Below are 26,884 nucleotides of genomic sequence, written 5' to 3' on the forward strand. Positions count from 1 at the left end.
TCAGCATCAATTTCATTTCATTTGTGTGGTATGACAGATCAGGCCATAAAATAAAATGTACATCTCTGACAGGGATCAGAGTAAAATTCAAATTAGTCATTAAACGACCTGAAATATCCAAATAATGAAAGTGGGAATAGGTCTTAGACTGGCTCCTTTACCTGGGTAATTTTTTAATCCACTAAGAGGGATCAGTTGTTCAACTTCTCTTGTGATTTAATTGTATATTAACAATTAAAAGGTTAAAATTCATATGAGTAACTACTAAAAGGACTAAGCATTTAAACTTGGCTGTGAAGTCAGAGCTGAAATAAAATGTCAGATTTTTGGAGATGAGACAGGTTTTATTCTTCCTGTTGAATTCACACCAAAACAAATTCAGAATCAAGGAAAAATTTTGAATAACTATTTCTAAAAATGCTAGAAATTGACTTTTTTTTTCTTTTTTCCCAAAAAAGCAATACTGTATCACTGGCTTTTGCTTTGGGAAAAAAAGGTATTGCACTGACAATCCTTTCAAAAATAGTATGGAATAATTTCCTCAGCAACATTCTTTGTATGCATGATATTACAGCAATGACTGCTGTCATGTCACATACTTTCCATGAGCTTAATTTCCTTTTCAGAGTATGAAATAATAAAAGCAGGACACAGACATATCACACTCAGGATTTGCCCAGTTTAAAGGCATTTTGGCAGCTTTCTCACTGACAGTATTTGATACTATAAGAACAGAAACACTTCTCTTTTTATCTATAAATAAGTTAAAGGACTGAAGCAAGGAAATGTGGGTGGCCCCAATTTGGGACAGACAGAATAGAAATGAATCACCCACATTCTAGAAACTTCAGGTAAAAATAAATGGGAGGCCCAGCAGGTCAATAAAAATAAGAGGACTGAGAACAAATTTATACAGTGACACAAGCAGCACTGAGCTCCCACTGAATATTACAGTGATTTTATGTGATATAGAATTTAATAGAGTTGATTGTGGTGTATTTTACAACACAATCAGATCTCCCCTTGGTGTTTCCTAACACGAATTTCAGCTGAGATTCCCTTCCCACAGCTACTTGCTACTACTTCCCTCTCTCCTGGTCAAGGAGAGGGTCTTAATGGCAATAAATTCACCAATAAAACGTTTCTCAGCCAAGTCATGTCTCTCAGGCATAACCAAGAGCCACATTTTTGTTTTGTCTGAGATTGCACACTATTCTCTCTTCTTTCCTAGCGTTTCTTTGCAATCAGCCCATTTCTATCTAATTTTGCAAGAGTTTTTAAAACCTTCCAAGGCCAGGTTGGACAGGGCTTGGAGCAAGCTGGTCTAGTGGGAGGTGTCCCTGCCTGTGGCAGGATGATCTTTAAGGTCCTTTTCAACAAAACCATTCTGTGATCCTGTGATTCAGACACTGAATGCTGCACTACAGTTTCTATATATAAATGAAAATACAGCCACCCATGGTACAATTCACATACAGCCCACCTGGCACCAGTTTTTGTAGTGTTAATTCTCTCTGGGAAGTCTAAAAGATGTTGGTTCTACACCCATTCCAGGAAGAACCAAGCCCGGGATGCAAAGTGCTCTGAATTCTCAAGGCTGAGAATTCCCATCAAGCTGAGGAAAGCGCTGACATCCAAGATTAATGTTGGGTGTTTTCTGCTTAAGTGGGGTATTTTTGCAGGTTGTGTTTCTCAAAACAGCCAGGACATTTACTGCAATTTCCATTTCAGCAGAGGGCTGCTGTTCCAGGAAAATTTACTGTAGGTGTAAAACCATTCCGTTGGAATACTTAGGGAAGGGGGAAGTCATCCATCACGGCAGGAAAATGGGACAGGAAGAAAATATGCTTCATTCTAAACATACTATACAGTACTTTCTCTAAATATTTGAACATTCCTCTCTGGCCTCCAAGCATTGTAGAAAAATGGATTTACAGAGGAGAGCTGAACTCGCAGAGAGGGAGCTCCTTGGCACAATAATGGATGTGCATTCCACCATTTCCTATTTACACCAACACTCTCAAGAGGTCAAATAAACAAAGGGGCTTAAAAATTAAACATCAGTACCTTTAAGGTGATTGTGGTGGTAAAACTTATTTTCATTGCCAGATTACAACAGCTTTTTTACTGCATGTAGAACAGGGAGACATATCCAATATTCCTGGGATAGTGAGTAAAATCTGCAGAGCAGGTAATTAAAAAATAACCTCTATTGCTGTTTGCAAAAGGGTAAAAAAGGCCATTCTCTGTGGTGCAGCTTGCCACTGTTTTGGGGCACAATTACAAAACTAGAATTACTAAAAGCAATTGTAAAGATGCAAAGGACATGATCACAGTCAATGCCAGGCAATATGGCATTGGCAATATGGAAAAGGTCTTGTCATGAAGATTTAATATAAATTCTATTGTTTTGGCAAGTCTGGTTGACAAAGGTAACAGAGGCTCATACACTTAATTTCTCCAAAGTTCCTTTTTAGTGAAGACCTGCATCTGATCTGATTTGCACATTTGCAATATGAAAAATTAGCTTGTGAACAGATGACAGACAGATTTGTGAACACTGGCAGATATAAAACAGGTAAATGAGAAACTTGTCATTGAAAGGGTCATTTCTAACAGAAGTGGTCACTTCTGATAGAAACAGATTCCCTCACACATGAACAGGAATTTGTCCTGCCGAATTTTATTAACTGTGACAATTTGAAATCTTTGTTGAGAAGGTTTGTATGTAAAAAAGGGATGACCATAATCACAGGTTGAACTACAAGATGGTTTGAAGTGCCTGATGACTTGGGCTCGCCTGAACACAAAGCTCATCCACACGCTATGAATGAATATTTATCACCAACTACAAAATCAGAATTGTAATAAAAGTGGAGCTGCTTTGTTCCTACTGTCCTCCACCAGAGATTTTGGAGTGTGACACCCTCACACTGGGATTTCCAAAGAACTCAGTCCCACCTGTGTGAACTCACCATTATGTTCAGCAACTCAAAACTGCTGCCAGCTAAATGAACGAGAATCAGTAAAATTTAAGATGGGGAGATAAAATTCCAATAAATAAAAATGCACAGCACCTACAAGACACAAAGTACAAGGGTTCCCAGATTTTGGCATTGAATCAATTCACATCAGTGGAGGTGAATCCAACCCTCTGCTCCATTTACCATCCATGAAGTACCCACTCTCTCTGGTTTGGGCCTTCAACTCCGAGGCCACTTAATTTTTAAGGATGTGGAATATTCGTGGTCTTCCATTTCCTGTCAGAAACCTCAGATTTTTAACAGTCCAAACCACTGTAACCTGACAGGTATTAGCAATATAAATGATTTTCCTGAGAGCTAATATCAACTGTTAAATTGGGAAACAAAAGCTTATGCTGAGGATGGGGTAATTCTCTTATCTCATTATAAAAAAAGGTGAGTTCAAAAAACAGGTTACTGGTGAGCCCACAGAGATTTTACCTCCTGATAAAGTAATCTGAGGGATAAATAGGGGTAAAAAAAATTCCTCATGATATCTGCACACAAACTGATTTTTTTTTAAGGAGCAAGTAATTCCACAGTCATGGAGCTGGAAGATACCTCAATGATCCTCTAATGCAAATTCTCAACTCACTGACTGCTTTTCAGGCAACGGGCTGGACCTCTCCAGATTTACCTCCTCTCCAAAAAGAAAGAAATGATACAGAAGCCGTTTGTCATTTCCAGCAATTGCAAAGTGCCTCTTCCTATGGAGTGCTGGAAAAATACTAAAAGGGCCAATGGCAGCCCCACAGATGTTACACCGTGGGCTCTGGTGCCATAAATCCGTTGGCACCACACAAAAGTCACAATAGTTCATAACTTTTATTTTAGGTCCTTTTTTCCGGTCCAAGCATTATGTTATAAAAGGTGTTACACAACTCCAGGCTCTTGAAGGTTTTCACTCCTGATTTGGCAACCATGACCTTTCTTTTCATCCATGGGCGGGTTAAATCCATATTCCCCACAGATGAGCCCAGTTTGACAGATGTTCCTCTGCTGCTGGCTGTAAGAGTCAAACCCAGACTTACTCCCTCGAGTAAGGGATCAGAAGCCTTCCAGGAGGGTTTGGCTGCTCTCTCCAGGAAGGTGTGGCTGCACTATTCTCATGTTTCCTGCCTCCAAATCCACTCCAAAGCACGGGGGGAAGCTGGAGATGATGCAAAGTGTGGCTGAAGGACAACACAGAGCTCCCAGACAAAGGTGGAAGGAAATGTGCCAACGTAATTTACTCCTGGGCTGCTCCAGCCCCGCGTTCCTTTCCGTTCTCTCGTCTGGAACGCCGCACTCTGACTAAACTCCCACTTCCTAGAAATGCCACCCCGGCCCAGTGCATCCTCTTCCTCTCACAGGCGGAAAAACTGAATTAATTCCTCAGGCATTGCTCACACACACACACTGAGAATCTTGGAATAATCTGGGGCTTTCTGGCTGGTTTTAAACAAGATCAAGTCCAAAACGATACGGCCATGGGAGCTCAGACCTCATCCCACAGAACAAGCTATCCAGGTGGTGAGGACTTTTCGGAACTGCTCAACACCTCCCAGGATCAAAGCTTCATTACTCACCAAACTGCCAGGTGCTATTTTAGACAAAGCCATCCCATCCTACGCACCAATTTTGTACGTGACACTGAAATATTGCAGCCCACCAGTCAAACCATACAGAATATTCCTAGAAAACCTACTTTTACACCAAAATGCACAGTAGGAAAGACTGGAGCCAACCAAAGCTGCAGAGTAAATAATGTACATTACATAACTTTGCTGGAACTATTTTTCCTTTGACTTGGAAATTCAACTTTATTTTTTAAAAAAATAGCACTAAAACTGGAGTGTTGATCAGTATGCCTTGTGAAATGAGACATTCACGTATTAACCTTCAACAGGCAATGAATTTTCCTGTCCCAGTGTGTCAAGAAATTACCACCAGTGCAGTCCAGAAACCTCCCGGGTTGCTTGTGCTCTGCGTTGCTGCTTACACTGACCAAGGGAACATCAAATCCTGCCTGGGACTTGCTCAGACACTCATGGCCTATGTTCTCTGCCAATCTCCTAATGCAGGTCAGCACAGATTGTGGCTGCGGATGATGCAGGATAAAAAGATAGGAGAGGCTCTTTGCAGCTTTAGGCACTCAACCATCTGTAATTGACAGGTATTGGCTCAGTCCTCACATGGAAAATAAGCTTTTTTATTCCTGTTAATAACAGAGAGCATGAATATCAATCCTTTAAGGACCATAACGCTTTCAAAATACTATTTTGAAAGCGTTATGGTCCTTATAATATTTATACAACAATATTTTGAAAGTGTCAGATATCGAAAAGAATAAAAACCCAAAACAACTAAACAAGCCTGAATATATTTGTAAAGGACTTAACGGATCTTTCTGAAGATCTGCATTTTTTTCCTCTAAGGATTTCCTATTTCTATAAAGATGTTTTCAGGGCCTTTTTTTTTTTTTTTTTGGAACATATGAGAGAGAAAAAGCAGAATTTTCACTAACACGATGGGTTCACCTGTACTGTGATTTATAATGCTGAGGACCAGGCCAGGAGCAGAAGGCGACATCTTGCCCTGTTATCTGTGAGAGTCACAGTGTGACAATGGTAGAGAAATCCTTAAATACATGGAGGAAATAAAAAACAAATCAATAAAACCTAGCAGAAAAACAACAGCAAAAGTTCAGAGCAAGAAAGAGAAAAATATTGAGCAGACAGTACAAACCTGTCTTGTAAAAAACCCTGAAGTAACATGAAAAATACTTAAAGTATTTTAAGAGGTGATATATAGCAAGGAACAGAAACACTAGTCAAAAATCAACTTCAGCTGTGGGAAACAGGGAAAAAAATAGCAAATGGAAGGTGAATACAACAAAAAAAATCCTTATAATAAGGACTGCTAGAAACTGGAATGTATTATCAGGGGAGAGGTGTCACTTGAGTCATCTAAGACTGGACCAGACAAAACCTGGAAAAAGTATTACAGCAAATATAAATATATATAGCAGTAATTCATCTGCCATAGAAAGAAATGACCTTAAAAGTCCTTTTCCATCCGTAATTTCTAAGATCCTATGAAATATGAGTAATGTTCTGCTTGGTGTCTTATGGCAATTCCCTAACCCAACCCTATCCGTGTCAGAATGCAGGGCACTGCTAGAAAAAAAGGCTTCTTACCAAATAACGAGGGATATTTTGGGAATGGGAAGCACTAAACAGTGCCCAGCTGAGGTGAACTCAGCTGAGAGACTCTGGCAGGAAGAGAAATCCTGGCTCTGAGCTCACTGGCACTTTCCTGGTAGTGGAGCTGAAGCACCTCGGAGAGAGTCAGCTTTTGGTTGGAAAAGGCACCTGAAGCCAAGCTCCAGAGCCATAAACCAGTCCCTGGTGCCTGGAATATCCCTCTGCACTGGCAGAATGCTGGCAGCAAAGCAGCAGCTCCCAGGCAGGCTGCAGCCAGCACCGGTGGCCAGGCACAGGGGGAAAGGCAGGCGCAATCGGGGATAATTCAGGTGATTGCTCACAATAGAAGGATGAGTGCAGAATCAATTATCCTCCCTGCTCCTGCAACTGCACAGATCTCTGCCTCTGGACAATGGGATTCACTGCTGCATCCCTCTGCTCGCTAATGGCAGCAGGAAATTTCTGTCCTGACGTCACGATACTCCCAATTCTTTGTGCCTTTCTGATTCTGAGTCATTCCCTTTGAGCTCCTAGGAAATATCCTTAACTTCAGGTCCTGATTGCAAAGTCCTTTTGTTCCCTTGGTCCCGTTTTACCCTTTTTTTTTCTGATTTCAGTGCTCTGACTCTGATTTTATGCTGTTTTTCTTGAAACTGGGGGAGGGAAGTTGGTTGGCTTTATACGTGAAAACCAGAATTTCAAGCACCACATGCTCTTCTTCTTAACTACCAGAACAGAAATGGAGCTGTACAGACCAAATCTGCCCATCTAACTCAGCAAAAGGTGGTTCCACCCCACTGCAGAACTGCCAGCTCAGATTTACTCATCTAGAAATTATTTATTCAGCTGACAACTGAAGGGTTTCCACAGCACCACCACACTTTGCACTGATAGACTTAAGGGAATATGGAAAATTAGGAAAACACTTCAACTCCAGGGGCTGCAGGAGCAACAACTCCAACACGTTTCTGTAGCCAAGACCAAAGAATTGTTTCTCAACTGTTCTGAAGTGGCTTTTTCTTGCCTTTCCCCAATTTTGTTTGCTCAAGCTGTGAAATGGGGAAATCTTGACCTTCTAACCCCATGTAACCTTCCCAAAAGTCATTATTCATCGTGGGTTTTTTCTGGAAAAGCAATAGAAAGTCTTTAACGCAAGGACAGGCATCAAGTTCAACACCTGTTTATATTTTTACAATTTCTAAAGATCATGAATTCCATTCCACTCATTCTTCCCTCTGTGTGCTCAGGTTAACGATAAATATTCCCAGACAAATATTCAGCACTAAGGAGAATCACAGAATGATTTAGAGGCCACAAGGCTCAACCCCACCTCAAGATATCAAAGGAAGCAGAGAACCTTTCCTTGCTGCATTCGAGGCTCTGGCCAGGATAAAAGACTCAGGAAAGTCTTTAATAATTTGCTTATCTGTGACCTGAGTTTGTTCCTTCAACATCATCTCTCCCAAGTTCCTACAGATCTTAAGAAACTACAGATACAGCAGTTTTTTGTTGGAGTCATGGATAAGACACTTGACTGGGTACTTTTAAATTTAGGGTTTTATTCCCTTAAGAATCTCTAAATAAAAAGAAAAAAAATGAAAAACATAGTGAGTAATTCACATTTCACTTGGCCTTGCACACAACTGAGAGGAACAGGGACTCAACAACAACAGGTGAATACTCCTTTGAAGACGAACCATAAACAACAGCATCAAAATGACCAGAAAGGGGTTTCAAATTCTCCACTGAAGTGGCACTGAGACATAAATGTCATTTTTAATTTGTTAAGTCAAATTAAATTGCTGTGAAGGAGCATGGAGGAATCACTGACATAATTCTGGATAAATGTGTGTGCACTGCCTGTACAACATCACCACATCCCAGCATTTAAAGGCTGGCTACAAGTAAGATGGAGACTCCCTTTTTCCAAGGAATCACATGGAAAAGACAAGGGGCCATGGGTACAAATAGCTCCTGGGGATTTTCCCATTGGAGAGAAAAAGGGAAATTTTGCAAGAGAACAACCAGCCATTGAAACCATTCCCCAAGGGAAGTGCTGAGTTCCCAAATCCTGGGCACTTTTAAGATTTGGCTGGACAGGGTGCTGGGTCACCTTGTCTGGACCTTGCTTTTGCCAGGGAAGGTTGGACCAGGTGATCCTTGAGGTCCCTTCCAACCTGGTGTGCTGGGATTCTGTGAATTGAGAAATTAAATTGGCTGCTGTCTGCTTACAGCTGGGGATAAATGAAGATTTGCTGCCACCTGTATATTGCTTTTCTCCTGGATTAATTAAAAACAAAAATTCTAAAAAAAAAACCCAGTTGTAGAATCTGGGTAGGTATGCAAACTCTACACCATGTTGTATTTTTTTATGAAATAACCCCTCAGGACATGGCAAAAAATACAATCATGACATAAAGAACCATCGCTGACCCCTGTAATTTCTTTCATTAAAAGGTGTGAGTCAAAATGCTGTGCATCTGCATTTCCCCAGGATATTTTGATGGCCAGGTATTCTTTTAAAGCATGGCAGTGGTTTTACTTCCAATTTTTTCTGCTATGTGTGGACAGGATGCCTGCAGACTATGCTGCAACAGCACTTTTGGCATGGAAGAAAAGAGAATGAAAAGGTAAAGCAAATGGAAGGAGAAATAAGATTTATCTTCAGTTTTCTATGGGAAACAAAACCAGAATTGCAGATGCTGTGAATGAACCAGCTGTGGTTAATATTATAGAGGTTTTCAGCTACTCATCTAAATACTTAGATTAGCATTTATGTCAGGTAACAGAGAACGGAAGAGGATCCAGACAAATATCTGCTCCCACACTGTAATTTTTTATTCTTTAAAATGCTTAATCACTTTGGCCAAAATCTGCAGGGCTCTCAAACACTGCAGGATTTGGCTGAAGGGAAATAAAAGTCTCGCAATAGCCAGGCCTTGTACTTTGGATGTTTATTTGGAGTCTCTGCTCCTTCCACTTAACTCCAGGAGTCTCAGCAGCCCTGCTGGCTTCTGTGGGCGCTTCCAGGAGCTCAGAGCTCAGCACGGATTCCAAGGCTCTGCTGGCTCTAACTCACGCTGCCTGCCAGGAGTGAACTCGTGTTCCTCTGCAAACAGGCTCTGCTTAGGAAAGGGCTCCCTCTCCTGCTCCTGCTGAGACCAAACCAGCTCTGAGGGAATTGTTTTCACTCCGTCCCTGCAGGGACGGAGCACAGGATGGCAGCACATTGTGTGCTGTGCTGTGCTGTGGGTCACCCCCCTTCCAGCCCAGCTTCTCCTTTTCAGCTCTTTCTGCCAAGGGTTGGGAGGTGTCAGCATGTCCAACTACATCTGAGTGAACCACAGAATTACAGAATTGTTGAGGTTGGAAGAGATCTCTAAGATCATCGAGTCCAATCAGTAACCCAGCATCACCATGTTCACCACTAACCCCTGTCCCCAAGTGCCACATCCACACACCTTTTGAAAACTTCTAGGAGTGGTGACTCCACCACTGCCCTGGGCAGCCTGTCCCAATGCCTTCAGTGAAGAAATTTTCCCTAAGATCCAATCTACACCTCCCCTGGCCCAGCCTGAGGCCGTTCCCTCTGCTCCTGTCCCTGTTCCCTGGGAGCAGAGCCCGACCCCCCCGGCTGCCCCCTCCTGTCAGGGACTTGTGCAGAGCCACAAGGTCCCCCTGAGCCTCCTTTGCTCCAGGCTGAGCCCCTTTCCCAGCTCCCTCAGGAATTCTCCAGCCCCTTCTCAGCTCCATTCCCTTCCCTGGACACACTCCAGCCCCTCAATGTCCTTCTTGTCGTGAGGAACCCAAAAGTGACCCCAGAATTGGAAGTGCGGCCTCACCAGTGCCCAGCACAGGGGGCAATCACTGCCCTGCTCCTGCTGCCACCCTATTCCTGATCCAATCCAGGTGCCATCGCCCTTCCTGCCCACCTGGTCACTCCTGGCTCACATTCAGCCACTGTCACCATTACCCCAGGTCCTTTCCCACTGGGCAGCTTTCCAGACACTTTCCCAAGCCTGCAGCGCTGGCTGGGATTGTTGTGAGCCCAGTGTAGGACCCAGCCCTTAGCAAGTGAAGTTTGCACAAGACTTTGTTACTGGCTTTTCTCAACAGCTTTCCCAAAGAATTCCATCCAGTCCACCATGCCTCTGAGGCTCGTCCCCAATGAACTATACATCCACTGACTATCAAATACCAGGAATACACTCAATGTTCTCAGCTTTGCTAGGGAGCTGCCAAAGGCCACTGAAGCTCTCTTCTCCACCTCAATTAATGCTGAGTGTGAGGTAAAAAACCATCCTGTGAGTGGAAAGGGTGAAGTGATGGGGCAGCACCACCTTGGAGGCTCAGTGAAGCTGTATGAAACCAGAAGTTTTAAGACTTTAGACTGTAGTACTTTGCCCTGTTACACAGTAGTCTTTCACAAATTAAACAAGCCAATGCACTGTGTAATGCTTGCAGCTCTTTCTCAGCTGATTTTTGGTTCCAGAGAGGAAGCAAGTGCCACTCCGGGCCCACCTGCAGCTCCAGCAGATCCCCAGTTTGATAATTCCCACAGCCCTTAACATAAATGTGGAGAGACCTAATGTATAATTGCTTCCTTCTCAACAGGGCCTCCACACGTGGTATCTCAGGCTTACAAGAAATTAAACTGGAAAACAAAATAGCAATAATAATTTTAAGAAATCTGGCTGCTGTTTTAGTGTGTAAATAAACAAAATGCCATGCCTCTCGCTCTTTGATTTCACCCAGAAAAAAAAAATATTAAAAAAAGGTCAATTAAGAATATAAGGGAGAGAAAAGCCAAAAATATATATTTGGAGCTCACAGGAGACATTTCTAAAACTTTTATATCATTATGAAATCGTGCAGAACAACAACAAAAATCTAGTTTAGCATTAATATTCCCAGAAATACTCTCACCTGTGACCTGACAACCGACTCTCAGTTTTCTTGAGGGATCTCTCCTTCTTTTCTCTCCCAGCCCCCGAATGTCTGTGAGGGGCACTCACTTTAAGGCTTTTTTCACTGCTGTCTGCACCAGAGCTTGGAAGTGATTTTCTTTCCTCAGTCTTGGCCCTCTCTCTCTCAGACAGCAGCTTGGAAAAAAAGTCATCTGGATCTTTGGGGCTGTTCCTTGGTTTTTCAGAGGCAGAACTGGTGTGTGAGCTTGGCAGAGTTTTTGATGTAAATTCCGCATTTGATTTTGTTGGAGATGCTTTGCTTTCCTGAAAATCAGTGCTTGGGACACTCAGGTCTTGTTCTTCAAGATGTCCTTCACCCCTGAGCTGTGCTGTGCTGCTGATGCTCGTGGATCGTTTGGAAAGCCTCCTTTTTTGGAGATCCTGGAAAAAAGTGCCATGACAGCCACAGATTAAAATTTCACCATCTTTAAATAAACATGAGAAGAAAAGGAAAGCTCTAGGAGTGATTTCTGGGCTAAACAATTTGTTATTAGGAAACAGCTTCTGGAGTAAATCAGATTTTTTAAAAAATCAGTAATAAATAAGACAAACACTTTCACTTAAAATTTGACCAGTATTAAAGATGCTACATTCCATTAAAATATGCTTTCCTTTACCCAAGAAAATCAGCAAAATACCTCCTAAAAGCTTATCTTGGGGTTGTACACAACTCAGGAAATCAAGATACATAAGATATTTCACTGGTGTCTACCACTGGTCTTTTTTTTTAAATCAGAGATATTTATAAAAACCCAGCTAATTCATTTAACTTCCACATGCTCTTCAGTATTATCTAAATGTCACAGTTAAAATAGTTAAATTTCTCATTCTTACAAGCTTAATTTTACATTGGAAAAGTCCCTGTCTATATAAAAGCAACATAAAGGAAAAAAAAAAAAGGGCAAGAAATTCTTAACTGTGTTTTGAGAGCACTTCTTGATGCAATATGGTCTGATTTGATCAGTTCTGAAACATATTTCGAACTGAAAGCAATTTCCAGTTCCAAACTGCCACTGATTAAATGTGAGGTCTTGGAAAACCAGAGTAAAACAGACACTGTGAAGGTAAAAAAGCAATTTTCATAGGAAAACAGAAAACCAAATCTGTCAAGAGATTTCAAGAAAGGGAAAGATTTATAAAGGAATTTGGTGACCTGAGATCACAGACATGCAGAGGCAGCTGCCTACAGTGTCTATATCTGAAATTCTCAATTAGGCAGAACAATTTCCCTAACTCACTGCACCTTTTCAGCCTGCAGATTTAATGGATCAACATGCAGAAGTCATCTGAATACTTTATGCAAATGATTTTTATCCCAGCAGGCTGGATATAAAATCCATGGGCAAGCCAAATACTTTGTTAAGTGTTGGGAATCACCTCTGGTGGACTTGCTACTGGTCCAGCCATCATTCCCTTGGCAGTGAGACCAGCCCTGGGCCTTGGCTTCTCCTTCCCTGTGGATTTCAGCTCCTCAGAAACCAGAGCTGCCTTTAAATTCTCTTGACTGTCTTTTAACTTCTTGTCCCAAGCACAGGGTAAGTTACTGCTGTGGGTTGTCCCGGGGTGGCATTTTTCACTCCTGTGCTGATGTTTTCTGGGTGGAGGGATTTTATCCAGTGGATTCTCAACATCATACCTAGAGGGAAGAAAGAGGAAAAGCTTGAAACAGCAAAGTAATGCACAAGTAGATTAATAAAACAAGCTAAGTAAAGCACTGCTGTCAAATTAAGCAACAGTTTATCTCGGAGTGGTAATCAAATGCAGTCACTTGTCACTCAAACACCTGGATGTAGGACTTGAGGACATTCTTTCAGTATCATTATTATGTGCCACGATTGGTTATAATATGGGTAACACAATCCCATGTTTACATATTTCGATGTAAAATGGGCTCAAACTGAAAGAGGGGAAATTTACATGAGATATTGGGAAGAAATTCTTCCCTGGGAGGGTGGGCAGGCCCTGGCACAGGGTGCCCAGAGAAGCTGTGGCTGCCCCTGGATCCCTGGAAGTGTCCAAGGCCAGGTTGGATGGGGCTTGGAGCAGCCTGGGATAGTGGAAGGTGTCCCTGCCATGGCAGGGGGTGGCACTGGATGATCTTTTAGGTCCCTTCCAGCCCAAACCATTCTGTGACTGTATGACTGAGTATCATAGTAGAAAGCACAATTTATATGTTATACCAGACAGGTCCTAAACTACAACCAGCAGTTCCCATTCCTTCTCCATCTGTTTGGAAATTTGTTAACACTTTTGCTCACTTCTTCTGTTCTCCTGTAACTTAGACTGACTTTACTGACCTCTCTCACTCTTTGTTGAGATGTAGAACACTTATTTCAGTCCAGAAAGAAAGGCACTTTTGTGATGGAAATTATTTTACTGAGTTCTGGGTATAAATTTATGTTCTGTGTAACCCAAAAATGCTCACCTTCCTTAACACAAGGAAACAAGCCCCTGAACTTGTTTTTCACTCTGGGGTGTCATCCTCCATCCTAATTCATTGTAAAGCAAGTCCATAAGTTGAAACATCTTGTACCACAAAAATGTTCCTTTTATTTAACCCATTTTTCCAGGGGTGTGTCTTGTGTTATGAGGACACGCTGTGCATGTAAATAAAGGGAGCATGATCCATCTCTGGGAGCATGATCTGCCTCTGGAATCATCAGGAAAAGTAAGGAATGCTACTCCTGACCCAGCTGCACATAACTCCTCATTGCCAAGGGGTGCTGGCTTAGAGACTCTTTTTAACAGTTACAGACACTCACACAAACCTCCAAAAGGAAAGTTAAAAGGAAAGCAGACTCGTTAATAAGGAACTGTGCAGAGTCCTGTCTGATTATACTCTCCACCCCTGAAAGCATCGTTAACAATTACCCAGGTAGTTGAAACGAAAACTAATTTCAGGCACTGGCTGGTTGACCTTGGCAATCCCTGACTTTCCTTTGCCCAGAGGGGATGGCAGTGGTGAGGATGATCCAGAGCTGTGCTTTGCTGTGGTGTTTCCCTGACTGGTTCAGTTTGTGGGTTGAAAAAGAACGTGGCTGAGCCAACCTCTCAACCTGCCCACAATAACCCTTTTTATGGCAACTCTGCAGCCACAGGACAAGGGCTGATGGCTTTAAACTGACAGAGGGAGGGGTTAGATGGGAGACTGGGGAAGGAATTCTTCCCTGTGAGGATGGTGAGCTCCTGGCACAGGATGCCCAGAGAAGCTGTGGCTGCCCCATCCCTGGAAGTGTCCAAGGTAAGATTGGACAGGGCTTGGAGCAACCTGGGATAAAGGAAGGGGGTGGAATGAGATGATCTTTAAGGTTCCTTCCAATGTTAACGCTGCTGGGCACGGCTGAGCTCTCACAGAGCAGTGTCAGGGACTCCTCAGTGGGAGAGATCCATAAAAGGGAAAGAAAAAGGGGAAAAAAAAAAAAAAGAGGACGAGAAAAAAGGAAAAAAAAAAGAGGAAGAAAAAAGAAAAGAGGAAAAAAGCCTTTGCATTGCCTCCTTTTCAAGTGTTCCTTCTGAGCTCAACTTAAAACATCTTGGCTTTCTTCCCCAATAAGAAATGACTTCATGGGTTTTTTTCAAGCACTGATGCTCAGACTTGGCTCCTTTGAGCATGCTGCATTTAGGATGAAGAATAAAACCTGATTAATTCCCTGAGAGTGGAGCTGGGAAGGTGAATTACTCTTCTCTGACCATTTTAAAAGCTTTCTATGGAAGCACAGGGCTGTTAATCCTCTTTGAGGCACTAACAAATGAAAAACTTGATTACATGCTATTTTCAGGTTTTCTGCAAGATCTGAACCTACACAATTTGTAACAACACTGAATTTAAGACAGCAAACCTTTGTCTGTGTAAGCCATGAATATACCTGTATTTTGAGCACAGGGGGTTTGTTTCACCTCCAAACCTGCTTCAATTTGAGTATTTCCAATTTAAAAGGCATGAAATCTCCTATTTCTATGTACTTCCGTGACTGAAAGATGCAACTGAGTTTATCAGCCTTCAGAATTGTCAGGGAACACAAAAGATCATTTTTGAAGGGGGGCTTGCACAGGACATTTTAATAATCTGGGAAGTTAAGCTTTGTGTTACGAGGATAGCTAATAAAAATGTGGTAGAGCTGACGAAATGATAAAACATTTAACACTATTTCCCTTAATTAAGAAAAACTAAGTGAATAGAAAGGGCAAAGAGAAATAAATCAGACTGTACCTGGAGGCCTGAGTTTTGCTTTCATCCAGTGCATTGGCATTGCCATGGTCCTCATCCGGGAGGTCGGATGGGTGGGATGCTGAGCTCTTACTCTGAGGAGCTGACAGAGCAGAGCTGGAACCCGTGCTCCTGGAAGTCCCACGGTGCTCCAGGAAGTAATTAGTAATAATTTCAAGCAGTGTTTTCAGTGGGTTCTCCTTTGCCTAGCCAAAAAGAGAAATAAAGCTCTCGGTGACTATTGGAACGCTGTGTTGGTCTGGCTGCAGGGTGTTATTTTTACCCTGTACAGCAACTGAACATTTTAACTATTTCCTACAGTTACCTGGGGGTGTATCCCAGGTGTGACTGTACAAACAATCCAGGGAACTGGAAGATGGCAGCTAGAGAATGTCGAGAGCTCAAAGGTGCTGCTGTGTTAAATGAAGGAAGCACGACACAAAAAAGCAACCTGTCACGGCGATTTCTGGCTCTCATTTTATCTCAATATTCCAAAGTGTGGAAACTGTGCTCAAATGCACCTTTTCTACACTGGGAGAGGGTTTTTTGAAGTGGCATTTATCGACTTATATGAAGGTATCTCAGGCTGCTGACCAAAAGCATCGTGTGCCTCAAGTCATGAGTGACCTATTTATATTGAATTTTAAAGGATAATAAATGCTAAGAGAGTAATTTTCATCTGTTGTGCCATGTATAAAGCTACAAGTAGAAATGGGCATGCAAGGATACTCCCACAATTTGGGAAGCACCACGGATTGCCTCACCTTGTTCTGTTTGTACAAGGAGTGCAGGTGCAGGACATTCCGGAGCTCATTCCTGTTATTGATGCTGAGTGCAGAGCGGGGAAGCTCCCGGTCCATGGTGGTGATGGTTTTCTTCAAACCCTGAGAAGGAAAAGTGTCAGACCCCGAATCTTTCCCTCTCAGTTTTGTTTGGTGTGACATGAAACTTGTGGATGGCAGCAATTGGTAACCAGGTAACCCTCAGAACCTGTGCTGTAATGGTACAATATTGAATTATCACAGCCCACGGATGTGGAAATAATTAAGGTGCTATGTGAGATGGAAATTGCTGAACACAGAAAAACAAAAGCCTCTTTGCAGGTGACTTGAGCAGCTAAACAGCCTCCTAAGACTGATGGTTGGTATGAAGGGCCCTGAGCTGAAGTTATTCCAGCCAGCTTCAGGTTGGAAATCAGTCAGATCTCCACAGCATCAGCTGGTTTGGGGTCTTCAAACCTTGACTTTCAGTCTGTGGTCAGCACCCATGGGCACCTCAGAGACAAAATCTATGTGCATCTCACTTTCTGGGAGGAGAGGCTGATTTATTTTGAGTTGGATCCCAAACTAATTTAAGTGGTACAACACAAGACTACTATTTTGAGAGAGAAAGCCCTGATTCCTTCCTTTTGAAGACGTTATTGTCACAACAAAGGATTTATTTTTCTGCTGACAGAGTGTCTGGCTCAGATTTATGAATTAAGGGCAAGTTGTGGTAAATAAAGGATCATTATCCCTGTAGGCTCTGATGGGTATGAAAGATGCGGGGGAAGCAGAAGCACAAAGGATTATCAGTGCCCCTTGTTTTGAAAATGTGAATTTGGAGACAGGATGCAAAACATGAGTTTTGTGCAGCACTTAATGAGACAGTGGCTGTTTAATTTCTGATATGAAACAACTCATTCCTGACACTGGGAGTCTGACATCAGCAGTATTTCCCTAGGATTTAACAGAAATACAAGGTCATAGGCACTGCTACACAGAAACGTGAAGGTGGGTTTTCAGTCTGCTCAATCCCACACTCCCCATATCCCTGTGTGGTCCAAAATTCCCTTTATAGTATTAAATTCGTGACAGATACAATGGCCTCTTTCCTCCCTTTATCTCAACTCCTTCCCCCCCTAAAAAACGGGTTTTCTGCTGAGTTATTACTGAAAATTGGGAGAGAAAATACAGCTGAACAGTTTCTCTAAAACTGTTACCTTCTGCCTTAAAAAAGTAAATAAATAAATTAGGCTTTGTATACCTCTTGCAAACAAAAGGACAACATCAAAACAGGTAATTCAGGAAGGAAAAAAAACAAAAACAAATTTTAAAAAATAAAAAACCATCAAACTGAAACTGCAAACAACAAGAAAAACCGAACTGAAAGTGCGTTTCTTGATTTAATTTCCAGTCTCGCAGCCCTGTGCGAGTAAGGATGGGGCTTCCCCGAGCGGGAGGAAGCGGCTCCATCGCCGGGAATGAAAGGGCACTGTGGGAGATGTAGTCCAGCTGCTCACCCCAGAGCCTCCCACCCTTCACATCCAGCTGATTCCAGGCTGGAATAAGTCCCCGAGCATCCCTCAATTTTTCCAGTCCTTCCCATTTTCCCCAGTGCCATCCCCACCGGGGCTCAGCTGGGACAAAATCGAGACAAGTTTACCTTTCTACTGAGAAACTCTCTCACCAGTGATGCGGCCACTTCTTCCACGAAGGCGTTGTCCATGTTTTAGCCCCAAAAAAGCGGTTTTGGGGTGCGGGGATGCTGTTCAGTCCATGGCAGCCCGGCGGCATCGCCGCTGCCCGCGGCGGCCGCACCGCGACGGAGCCCGCAGGGATGTTGCTGTGGGTACCATGTCATCGGAAGCGGGGACAACTCCTCCCCCTGGGAAGGGAGGGAGGGAAGAAGGAAGGAAGGAAGCTGGGCAGGGGTTTGGGATGGAGAGAGTTCGTAGCGAGCGGCTGGGTGGTTGCTTTAAATTTAAAAAAATAAATAAATAAAAAAATAGTAATAAAAATATTTAAGAAAGGAGTGTTCAGCTCTTAGAGAGGGAACGGATTTATGGTTATTTCTTTTATTTTTAAAGAACTCTGCGTAGTTATCTGCAGTCGAATAATTCTGTGCTAATGCGACTTTTAACCGACCATGTGCGTGCCTTTAGTAAAACGGCACTCTCTGCATAAAACTTTATAAATTTTTTTTTTAAAAAATACGAAAAAATGCAAAAAAAAAAAAAAAGCAGCTGCTCAGAGAAGCTGAATCTCTCACACTGGCAGTGTCTGGGGCGGGACATTCATCAGCTGAGCCTTTCCTTTCAGGTTACACCTACATGATCAAGGCTGAGACTATGGTGACACTCTTCAGCTTGAGCATCTGATCAGAGTACCCTGTGCCCCTGGCTGTTGAGATTCCACAGCCTGGCCAACCTCTCCCAAAATTTGGTCACTCTTGTGTGGGTCATTTTCCCAATCTGTTTCAAATTTCTCTTGCTTCAGCTCCTGGCTGTTCTGTCTCACCCATTTAACTGTGCTCTCTGAGGTGAGTGTGGCTCTGTCTTTTACTTAACCCACATTCAGTAGCTGTGTACAGCATATAAAGCCTTTCCAAGGCTTGTATTCCCTTATTTTCACCGAACAATGCATGGACTCCATCCCTGTCCCTCTGATGAATGGATGGGCAGTCAGAGCTTGAGGCATTGTAGCAGTTCCTGCTCCAGCATCATGTCAGGTACAGACTGGAGCTCTCACTGGAGTGTACCCAGCCTGGCTGGCTGTGTCCTTTCCCTTTCAGAGGTCCCTAAATAATTCCAGGTGTTTTGTTAAGCTCAATTACTTCTCTGACTTGATTAAGTTTCGGAATACAATAGGTTTTCCCAGTGTTGTTTCATTTATCTCAGGGCAGCCTGGAGGTGATTTTGCCTGAGTTTGTGATGTCCTCCCCCAGAGAAGCTGTGGCCCACTGCTTCTTAAAGCCTCCAGCCCTGCAAGCTCCATCCATCCCTGCGCCTGGGAAAGAACTTCTGGAGGCCAGGTTGTGGAGGTTGTCATCAGAACAGGCTGAGTTTTTGCCAAGTTAAGCTGAGCCTGAGGTGTTCAAATGGTGGACTGTGGTGGACTACAGGCTTTGTGTTAACCACCTGCACAACTTTTTGGAGATGAGATTCCCATTCTCTGAGATTGCCTTTCTCCAAGACCTTCAGAATAATTTTTGGTTGCATTGAGTGGCAGTGTCTGCTGAGGTGTGATGCTCTTGAGGCACAGGGGTGCCTGCCCATCTCATCACTCTGGTCCCACAAATTTGATTATTCTTCACGTCAGTGACAGCCCCCTCCAGTGCAGCAAGCCCAGTTCGGCAGCAGGATGCTCTGTAATCCACAGACAAACCAGCTTGCAATGGTTTCTCTGAGCTCTGACCTGCACCCCTGTGCACTTAATCACTTTTTTCTTAGCCCATCAGCTGCATCCCACCTGCTCCAATTTTCCAGCATCTTCACAGCTGCTGCAGAGGGATTCCTGAGGCACATTTCCCACATATCCTAATCTCTGTCTGAGCAAAGGGCTGCTGAGCAGCCGCACTCTGGGGACGTGGCACTCCTGTGTGTGCAGGTCTGTTAATCAACAGGAGCTGGGGCTGCCTTACAGGCTTCTGCTTTTAATCAGTCATGAAGCTCACAAGTGTCCCTGTCCCAGCTTCAGGGTCCCAGTGGGTGGCAGTCATGGCAGGCACGTGGAGCTCACCTCCTGTCACACAGCAGCTGGGGCTGTGAGACAATTTGGCTGGTTCAGAATCACCAGCTACTGGTCATACGCAGTCTAAAAACATTGTTCTGGTTAGGGGTTAAGGGAGATGCTTCCAGTAATGTGACACTTCCAGCAATCCAGCGCATGGGAGGTCTGGAAAGGCTTCTCAAAGTTTTCTTTCAGCATTGTGGTGTCTGTAAATACCTTTTTTTTCCAGAGTGGGTAACACTCAATGACTGTAATAGCTCTGGCTTTTAAGAGGCACCTGCAGTTGGCTGACAACTTTTTCCTAGAGAATTTAGAATACAGTAAAGCCTGATACCAATGCAAAGTAATTAGAACAAAAGTAATTACGCATGGCTTGTATAATTGCACACAGCTACGTGTGAGCTGCAGTTTGCTGACTGCCTTTGTTCTCTGCTCTGTGCTTTGGAGAACATAATTGCACTTAAGCTTGATGTTTTATACTCTGTTTAAGGTGATCTTTATTTGTCTAGTTAATGTTCCTGTGGTTTTTTGTAGAAATGCAGAATATTTCTTTGTATGTAACAGCAGAAAGTGAAATGTATTAAAAGAAATTTAAATGCTAAATCCAGCAACTTTTTGTGAACAAAAGGCATTTTTGTGAATAAGGGGGTTGGAGAGTGGCTGATTTGTACAGGAAATGACTTGGCTGGTATTTGTGGTGAGGAACAAGAAAGTTGGTTGATCTCCTTGTTGCCAAAACATTCTTTTGGTCCAGTTATTTCTTTTTCTGTTGCCTGTCTCTTTTTTACAGCCCTTAGCTTGTTCAGAGAAGTTGGGGGGGGGGGAATGAGTTAAAAGTTCAAGAAAGAAACAGATGAGTCAGATCTCTGAAAACACAGAGCCACAGAATAGAGAATAACTCACCTGAGAGAGTAGTTGGAAATAAAGTTTAATGAGGACACAGGACAGACTGCACTGACCACGGGCACAAACACAGACACACTGGCTAGCCCTGGCTGCACACAGCCAGCCTCTTCTAACTCCTGAGTCACCTTTATATTTTCCTGGAGCTCATCTTTCCCAAATCACCTTGACCCCTACCTTCTCCTGCCTTTGGTTCCTTCCCTAAACTTGGCAATGAGTTCTGAAAAATGCTGTAAAGCTCTTCCCTGCATCACATAAATCCCCTCCTCAGCCCAAAAGATGTGCAGGAGAGCCTTTTCATGGTCTCACTGGTGGCTCTTCTGTGACAAGACTCGGAGGAGATGCTGCTGGGGCTCGGTCATAGGTTAGCAAGCATAGTCCCAGAAGGGATGTCCTTGCTAAGGGGTGCTTACAGCTTCCTCTGGGAACTGATAGAACCTATCAGCTGGCCAGTTTGAATATGGACAATTCTCTAAGCCACTTAAAGTTGTGACCGCCTCTGTGATCCACATTTAAGAATAGGCAAACTCCCCCCCAAGCTCTCTCTCGTTTCTGGCGCTGGGACAGGTGGCTGCGGGCCCCGAGTGGGGGCCAGTGGGCCCGGCCAGGCCCTGCTTGGGCCAGGCCGGGCCGGGCCATGGCCATCCTGAAGCCATGGACCTGTTCCAGCCGTGGAACCCCCCCCCACTGCCTTGCCGTGGGCAGCCGGAGCGGCTCGGCTCTCCCCCCTCTCCACTTCGATGAGAAAAATTCAACATTCCAGCTGCAAAGCTGCAAGGCCGAGGTGAGATTAACCCTTTTATTGCTGTGAAGAGCTGAAAACCTGAGGGAAGAGAGCGAGGAGATGCTTAAAGCTGAAATTCTGTTGTGAAGCTATGATATATCAGAGTATCCCGTTGTAATTCCATGAAGATATGGGGGGTGGAGTGTTCAACTCGTAAGCAAAAGCACCTGCGCTGAGATAGGCAGATGCTGACGCAGCTGTAATTTCATGAGACGTTTGGACAGGGAGAGATGAACCAGATGAGGACTTTTGCTCCAAATGGGAAAGGAGAAAACCTCAGTCCCTAGAGATGGACCTGATGAGGACTTTTGCTCCAAATGGGAAAGGAGAAACCTCAGTTCCTAGAGATGCTCCCAGAGATAGTCCTAACGATGAAGATGATGAAGACCCTTTGCTCCCAGGGAAGGAGAAGGGCCTCTGTTTTTGTTTCTGAATGGCTCAACCTTAAAATTGTACCCCAAAAACTTCAAGAGTGGACCCTCGAACGTGGGAAAACCAATTGCTACCTGTGTGTGACCTTGAACAAGCTGCAAGTCGGGGGAAGGGACTCACATGCAGGCAGAGAGACTCCTCTTCCTAAATGGACTGAACAATATTTGGAAGTGGGCGGCTGTCTCATTGTGATAATGTTTTCATAGCATGAGCAAGAAGAGACTTCTCTTTCTAAATGGACTGAACAAGGTTATTATGGAAGTGGTAAACAGACTGAACATCTTAAGGGTTGTTTTTTCACATTGTCAGTGGGAGAAAGGAGGAAGGTGGGGGGAGGAGGAGAGTTCTGGAGGTGGTATAATTTTTTTTTCCTTCTTTTAGGTCTGTTAATAAACTTCTTTATATTCTTTCAAGTTTGGTGCCTGTTTTGCATTTCTCCTAATTCTTATCTCACAGCAGATAAACAGTAATGAGTATTTTGGACCAAACCACTACAGGCTCTTTTTCTCTGGGTGAGTTATTCGGGTTCCCTTCTCTGTTGCCTGTTACTCGTCTGTGCTCTTTCAGGCTGATGATTCCTGTGATAGTCAGGGCAGTGTGTTTTTCAGGTTGTCCCATTTGATACTCTCTCTGTGGTTCCACATGGTCACAGAATCACCGAATATGCTGAGCTGGACCTTTCCTGACACAGCAGATCTCTTCCTTCCTGCAGCTTTCTCCTCTCTGGGCTGGAGCAGCCCTGTCCCCTCGGGCACGTGCTCCACCCTCTGCCCATCTGATGACCATCAACTGAACTCAGTACTGCTGATCAGTGTCCTCTGTGTGCCAGGGGTACCAAAAATGTGTGGCATTTCCCATGCACAGATCACTGGGACGTGATCCAGTGTGATCTAAACCCCCCAGAGCCAAGGGGGTGAATAATTCTGGCTTTTCTGACCATGCCTTGGCAGCATTCCTCAATTCCTTCATTGCACCCTGCTGTCTATCACAGAGCTCCAGGCCTCTTGTGTTGACGTTTTCATGGTCTCCCTTGACCCATGTGAAGGAGCAGCAAGTGCCCAAGGGCTGGATGAGCCTGGCAGCTTCTCCTCAGCATGGCTGATCCAAGCCTAGGGGAAGCAGCAAAACTCCCTGGACAGGGAGGTGGTTCTTTGTCATCTGGCTCTGGCGGTCTCCATGTTCAGGTAGGAGGTCTGAAATGATTTGGAGTCCTGATCACCACTAATGTGGGCAGATAAATGGTGTGATTCTTGGCCACCTTCTGAAGTGTCTTTGGAAAGAGAATTAAACTGCCCTTTGAGGCTTCATGAGAGAAGCTGGCACAGGGTGCCCAGAGATCAATGGATGCCCCATCCCTGGAAACATTCAAGGTCAGGTTGGACAAGATCAACATGATCTGGTTGAAGATGTCCCTGATCATGACAGGGGGGTGGGACTAAATGAGTTTTAAAGGTCCCTTCCACACCAAACCATTCCATGATTCTATGATGCCCATCCCTGGAATTGCCTTGGGACTGACCTTCCTTTGTCTAAATGTCACAGAGGTGGGTTCTCCTGTGGAACTTGAAGTGTTTGTGTGCTTGTGTGTGGTGTTTGTGCTTGAGATTTGAGATCTTTGGAAGGAACGATTGGGAGCTGGACTTTGATGGTCTTTGTGGTTCCCTTCCAACTCAGGAGATTCTGTGATTCTCAGAGTGTGTAGTGATAGTAAAGATGCACCTGAGTGGATTTACAGAGGTTGTCTGGATGGCTTGGTAGGACCTTGACTGATTGGACCAGAATCTGTGGTGACCCAGATTCTTTGCTGCTTAAAAAAACCCTAAAATTACTGTATGTAGCTATAGTTTCACCCTACAATTTAAATTTCCTTCCTTCGTGTCACCTCATATAAAGGATCGATCATTGCATGTCTGCATTATATAGCTATAATTTTCTCTCCTCTGTGATTCATGTTCTTTATTCACATGAATAATTTTCTCCTTGTTCTTTACATTTTTTTTCCAAGATAAATTATTTAATGCAACAGTACTTGAAATGCTCCATTTTAAGCCCTAAATTAACCTTGGATGTGAGACATAGATTGGCAACATTGTATTAGGGAAGAATCTCTATTAAATAATTGACAGATTCTTTTAAAGTGGTGCTTAAGCTCTTGAAGGCTGTGACACTCCCTTCAATTTATAGAATTTGGGTTTGAGTAAAATGACTCATTTAGCTTGAACTTGGCTCATTGGTACAGGTATTGATTAGAAAAAATTCCATTTCAGTTCTGCAATTGTACGTTTTATTTAAAAATGTACATTAGTTTGTGTTGACTGTGAACAGGAATACAGGAAATTACTGCTGATACACTGAAAAAAGTATTAAAAGAGGGAAGGTGTTTTTGGTGTGGGTGACCTGCCCTTGCCAGCAGCTTTGCAGGTTCACACTGTAGAGAATGAGAATCAGTTCTGGGGGGTTATTGACAGCTTTGGTTTGGTCCAATGTTTCTTGATTCACTACAAAGAATGTCAGAGATGTGGGAATCTCGCCAAGGTCTGTGTCAGAACAGCCCAGTAAAGAGTGGTTTTGCTGCATTTTCTCCATCAAGCATTCCTGGTGGTTCCTGAGCTGGCCTCCTACTTTAATGTTCTTCAAGAACTTCTTACCAGGAAGTTGACTGTCCATAGTAAGGTGCTGTTCGAATTAATTCTCATCCTCTTAATTTCTCGTTTAGCTTTGACCTGCCATGTTTTATGCTCTCTGCATGTGGGCAAGCTTTCCACTTCTTTAAATTCTGACCTTTTCCTTCAGACTCCTGAACTCCCTGTTGAGCCAAGCAAAAATTAATTGGATTTTCTTTCTTCTTTTTTTCACTTTGGTCCATGTTTTATCTGGCCCTCTAACTCAGTGTTCTATGTAGTCCTTGGACTGTTTGTAGATGTGATAGTTCCTGCTTTTGGGGCTGTTCTTTTCATCATTTTCTTGTCTTATAGCCTGGTTTCTACATTGTTCCATTTCTTCCCGGTTTTTTGTCTGGTGCTTTTTTCACTCATCAGCTCTTTTCTACAGCAATACAATTTTGTTGTGAGCACCACTAAAAACCAGCTTTTCCAGTGATTCCACTTGAACCGTTTTCCAAGCACCACTTGAGTCTAAATCCAAAACAGCATCTTTCCTGTGGATTCCTGTATAGGTTCTTGTAGAAGTTTTGAGTTTGCTTCTCATCTTGAAGAATTCCAGACCCATTCTCTCTAGGTGATTTAACTGCTCCCAGTCCAAAATTTGCACTTGCTGTGCTCAGCATTTCCTGATCACTGTCATTGCCCTGGTGGGAATCCAGTTTCAGTGCTAAACTGGAATTAGAGTACGGGATTCCTGGCCTCAAGGGTTCTCTTTTCCTGTAACATCTTCATGCTGTTACACTACAAACATGTATAATTCTCTAGTAATTCAACCAGAGCACGATTTGCCTTTGAAGCTGCTGCAGTCCCAGCCCTGGGAGCCTGCCCTGGCATCTCGCTCCAAAGAATCTGTCACTTAAATCCAAGTATCATCTTGTTGCCTGTGTTTATCAGACCTACCTTCATTTAAGTGTTGGAACTCAAAGGTAGGAATGACTGGAGGAGTAAAACAATAATGGCAAGAAGTTTCATAAAGCTTTTCAAGGATGAGATGTTGGGCTGATGCTGGAAAGCTGTTACACTGTTCTCCTGCTCAGGAATGCTGTAAATCAGGGCTGCAAAAATTATTAGCCTGTCGAGTTGATACCTGAAGAATGCACTCTTAGGGAAAAAAATACTAAAATATCACCCACCCCCTGAACAATTCAGTATCAAGGTAACTTTCTGCTGCTGTGCTGAATGAAACCAGGAGAATCTGCCTGGGCCAAAAGTGGATTCTGTTTATCTTGTTGTGTATTGTTTAATCAGTATTGAATCATAGAATCACAGAATGGGTTGGGTTGGGTTGGGTTAGAAGGGACCTTAAAGCTCATCCAGTCCCACCCCTTCCATGGGCAGAGACACCTTCCACTATCCCAGGTTGCTCCAAGCCCTGTCCAGCCTAGCCTTGGACACTTGGACACAGGGATGGGGCAGCCACAACTAAGCAGGACCCCTGGTGAAGCCTTCCTGTCTGGAGTGGCTGGAATTCCTTTGTCCTGCTCTTCAGGTGTTCCCCTGCTGACTGTAATCCCTCTCCAGACACTGAGCATCTTCTGTTGGATGTGAGGAATGGGATGGATTGAGGTTCCTCTCTCCCAGCAACTTTAAACTATTAATATTATTATAGCCCCTGTTATTTTAGACCCTATTGTTAAAACAAATCGAAAGACCTGTTTTGGTAAGTGTCACTTTGGCTTGGATTCCTCCAGTGTGGTTTGGTTAATATGTCCTTAAGAACTGTTTTGATGCTGGATTAAAAAGCTGTTTCATTCTGTAAAAAAGAAAAGGCATGACACCAGGCTTTTTTTTTACAGCATTCGTCACTCCCCATCAGTTTCAGGAGGATTGGGAACAAAGGACAGGCCTTCAAAAACCCTTCATTTTTACACTGCCTGGTAGCCTTGGCTGCTTCTCTGTGCACTTCTGAGTATTTCAGAGTTGCAAACAGCGAGCAAATAATCACAGAACTGCCAGACACAGTTTGAAATACAGCATCACAATCCTTATAACTCAGGAACTCTGAGCTGTGGCATTGTTTCAATCTGGAGCTTCATCCATCTTTTTGTCTCACTCCTCTGGTGAAGGAGGACTGGTTTAATTGGAATCTCAGCTTTCTGTTACAGAAAAGTTATGAAACACAGGTAAGAATTAAACTTCTTAAAAGAAATGAGAGCCAACAATATGTACTTGCCCACCACTGAGTTTATAATTGCATCCAAGGCCTTGAGAGGAAGCAGCTGTGTAATTT

At 43.4% G+C, this 26,884-nt stretch overlaps 1 protein-coding gene across 4 annotated transcripts in view; it reads right to left on the bottom strand.

Annotated features, from left to right (window-relative positions):
- Nucleotides 1–18,022, bottom strand: part of MINDY4 (MINDY lysine 48 deubiquitinase 4) — a 65,107-nt gene extending 47,085 nt beyond the window's left edge. For 3 of the 4 annotated variants that reach the window (XM_048315240.1, XM_048315398.1, XM_048315150.1), the window contains exons 1-5: nucleotides 17,807–18,022; nucleotides 16,147–16,266; nucleotides 15,386–15,588; nucleotides 12,553–12,811; nucleotides 11,135–11,556 (exon numbers count right to left, since the gene is read on the bottom strand). In XM_048315240.1, the coding sequence (XP_048171197.1) occupies nucleotides 11,135–11,556; nucleotides 12,553–12,811; nucleotides 15,386–15,588; nucleotides 16,147–16,266; nucleotides 17,807–17,869 (1,067 nt within the window). In that variant the 5' untranslated portion in view covers nucleotides 17,870–18,022. The remainder of the gene's footprint in view (nucleotides 1–11,134; nucleotides 11,557–12,552; nucleotides 12,812–15,385; nucleotides 15,589–16,146; nucleotides 16,267–17,806) is intronic. The other variant, XM_048315319.1, reaches the window with a different exon arrangement.
- Between the last annotated feature and the right edge of the window lie 8,862 nt (nucleotides 18,023–26,884).

The sequence above is a fragment of the Corvus hawaiiensis genome, chromosome 1 (genome assembly GCF_020740725.1).
Source record: "Corvus hawaiiensis isolate bCorHaw1 chromosome 1, bCorHaw1.pri.cur, whole genome shotgun sequence".
Lineage (NCBI taxonomy): Eukaryota > Metazoa > Chordata > Aves > Passeriformes > Corvidae > Corvus > Corvus hawaiiensis.